General features: G+C 40.3%; 1 protein-coding gene across 1 annotated transcript; it reads left to right on the top strand.

The window, feature by feature from the left end:
- Positions 2,175-2,960, top strand: LOC107626551. The gene has a single exon (XM_016329453.1). It carries the CDS (start codon positions 2,175-2,177, stop codon positions 2,958-2,960), a length of 786 nt encoding a protein of 261 aa, XP_016184939.1.

Below are 3,176 nucleotides of genomic sequence, written 5' to 3'. Positions count from 1 at the left end.
ATTAATATCATCTTAGACTGATTTGATTGATTTTTTTATTTTCTTCCAAATATTATTACGAATGGATATATGTACACATCCAACTTTGGCAAAAGTAAGAAAATTAGGCAAATACTAGGTGAGTAATTAAATTAATTTATGTGCATAATGTTCCCGCCGTATGGTTACGAATTTTCGGATCGATGTCATCGCTCCCCACTCACCACTCACCACTACTACGAGATTTCGGATACCTGTGGCCTTCTATATATGGACCAACTTATATATCATTAAAACTTAGATCAAGGGAGACTAATATGACGCTTATTTTAACCCACTTGTAAAAATTTGAGAGGGTTATCTCAATTGAATCAACATGATATTATTGTGCTTGCTTGACTTTATTACCAAGGATTAAACAATTAAAATAATAGTAGAGTTATATTTTCTTGTCATCAAATTATTTTTTTTTTAATTATACTGATAAAAAAAACGCAAATTATATATTTAACGCAATAATATTAAATAGACAAAAAAAAAACAGAATTTATTTTAATTAGTATTTAGTCCGGTCGTTATAAATCTAATATCATAACTCGGCATCATACGTTATAACTCGGCAAAACACGTTATAACTCGGTGTTACACGCTAAACTCAACGGACTATACCTTAAAATCAAAACGTCCGAACAGATATCATCACTCATTAAAACCTGTTTATTACTCTTCAATTCAGACAATAAAGTAGAAATGTACCCGACTCCCTTTGCTTCATCTATAAAGGCATAACGTTCTATCCTAAACAGGACACATTGAATTTTCAATACTAACTTAAGTATCGAAGTGCCTTTGCAGGTACACTCCCCACTTTATTCATACTCTCCACGATTGGACAACTCCTTAGGCGTAAAGCTCGGACTTCCCCAAAGATCACAGATCAGCATTGAAGGAATCAACTCGGCATCGATATCTAGAAGCCGAGCTACCCTCAAGGTATCCATACAAAAACAATTGGCACCCACCGTGGGGCAGAAAATATAATCCCTCTCTTTTTTATCGGCCACAAGGTTTTCACCTCCGATCATGGTTGAGCAACTCCCACCTACACCATCCGAGCTCCTTCGGATGGTAACTGAGTTGCAACAGGCCAATCAGCGCATGGCGGAGGAGAATCAAAGAATGGCAAACCAGATTGCCAAGTTAACTAATGCTCGGATTGAGAATAATAACGACGGACATCAAGAACGGACCGAAGAAGCCGAGCATCAGTTCGACCCAACGCATGTCTCCGAAACTGCTCGGATTGATGAAGTTCGGAATGATACAGTTCATAACGAGAAAGCCCTACCCGTGCATAACGAAGAAACTCGGCTAGAAAACGAAGATGGCGAGTCAGATAACTCTCTGGGACCATTCACGGCTGAGGTGATGAACTTCGTACTGCCCAGAAGGTTCACTCTGCCGACCATTTTAACCCCGTACGACGGGCTAGGCGATCCAAAGAAATACATAAAAAAGTTCACCTCCATAATGATAGTAAACGGTGCATCCGATAAAGTTTTATGCCGTTGTTTTCCATCTTATTTAGACGGTCCTGCACTTGATTGGTTTTGTTCTTTGCCTGCAGATTCTATTTCTTGTTTTCGAGACCTGTCAAAACTGTTTGAGGAGTATTTTGCTGGATCAGCTATCTACCTGCATGATTCTGATTACTTGAACACAATCAAACAAGGCCAGCATGAAAGCCTAAAAGAGTACATGACGCACTTCACAAAGGTGGCTATGAGTATACCAGAACTCTACCCTGAAGTGAAATTGCACGCCATCAAAAGTGGACTCCGACCAGGAAAATTCCAAGAAGCTGTTGCTGTGGCCAAACCTAAAACTATGGCCGAATTCCGTGAAAAGGCGAAATGGTAGATTGACATTAAAGAGCTCCGACAAGCTCGGAGAATAGAGAGACCCCAGTATAGAGAAGACGATAAAACATGGGATAATAAGAAAAACTTCAAGACAACTCCCCATTATGAATCATATACCCAGTTCAACACAAAGCGTGACGACATCATTAAAGAGATCCTCAATTCCAAATTAATCAAACCACCACGGAAGGCCGGTAACTATCCAGACTCGAGAGGTGCAGACAAATCAAAATATTGTATTCTTCACCAGAAGCACGGACACACCATCGACGAATGTGTCATCACCAAGGACCTTTTAGAGCAACTAGCTTGGCAAGGACATCTCAACAAATACTCGGTGGTCATATACAACAGTGGGCTCCTCCTTCTAATGACAATAATTCGGCAGCACATCACAGCCAAGATAAAGAACACCCGAGTTCGACCAAATCAGACCAACCAAGAGGTATCATTAACTGTATTTCTGGAGGTTTTGTAGGTGGAGGCGCCACAAGCTCGGCAAGGGAACACTCTTACCGAGCTATGTTGTCAATAGAAGCCAGTCAAGATCATCCTCAGACCCCTTCACATTTTTTCCAGATTACATTCCAAAGCTTCGACTTTAATACAACTATAACAAATTTTAATGACCCTGTTGTGATCTCCATCCAGTTAGGAGATCTCCTAGTTAAAAAAGTATTACTGGATCCAGGGAGAAATATCGACGTTATTTTCCATTCGACATCCCAGAAGATAAAGTTAAGTAACAACATGCTACAACCTTCCATTGGAGACCTAGTCAGCTTTTCAGGTGAAAGGGTCCCAGTTTTGGGCTCTGTGTGGTTCCAAACCACACTCGGTGAGGTTTCCTTATCAAAAACTTCAGATATTCAATACTTAGTCGTTGACCGTTTTAGCACTTACAATTTGATTCTTGGCCGACCTTTTCTAAATAGGTTCGGCGCTATCGTTTCTACAATTTATCTCTATGTTAAGTTCCCTTTGCAGGATGATACAATTGCAACTATTTACAGTGATGCTCGTAAGGCCAGAGAATGTTACAACAACAGTTTTAAATGACCTAACCAAAGTACCCAAGCTCGTGTACACAACATCAGCAATCAGGACGAACTCCCAGTCCTGGCCAACCTTGATCCAAGGGCAGATGCCTTAGAGCGACCAACCCCAACAGAAGACTTACAAAAGGTTTATTTTGCAGATAGCTCCGATAAATTCACCTATGTGGGATCCACATTAAGCTCGGAGGAGAAGATCTTATTCCAAGATTTCCTACAA

This window comes from Arachis ipaensis, chromosome B02 (genome assembly GCF_000816755.2).
Source record: "Arachis ipaensis cultivar K30076 chromosome B02, Araip1.1, whole genome shotgun sequence".
Classification (NCBI taxonomy): domain Eukaryota; kingdom Viridiplantae; phylum Streptophyta; class Magnoliopsida; order Fabales; family Fabaceae; genus Arachis; species Arachis ipaensis.
This window is presented reverse-complemented; position numbering and strand designations above follow the sequence as displayed.

What these genes read in the sequence shown, in the direction of transcription:
- LOC107626551 (XM_016329453.1), top strand. Translation starts at nt 2,175, where the DNA reads ATGTGTCATCACCAAGGACCTTTTAGAGCAACTAGCTTGGCAAGGACA.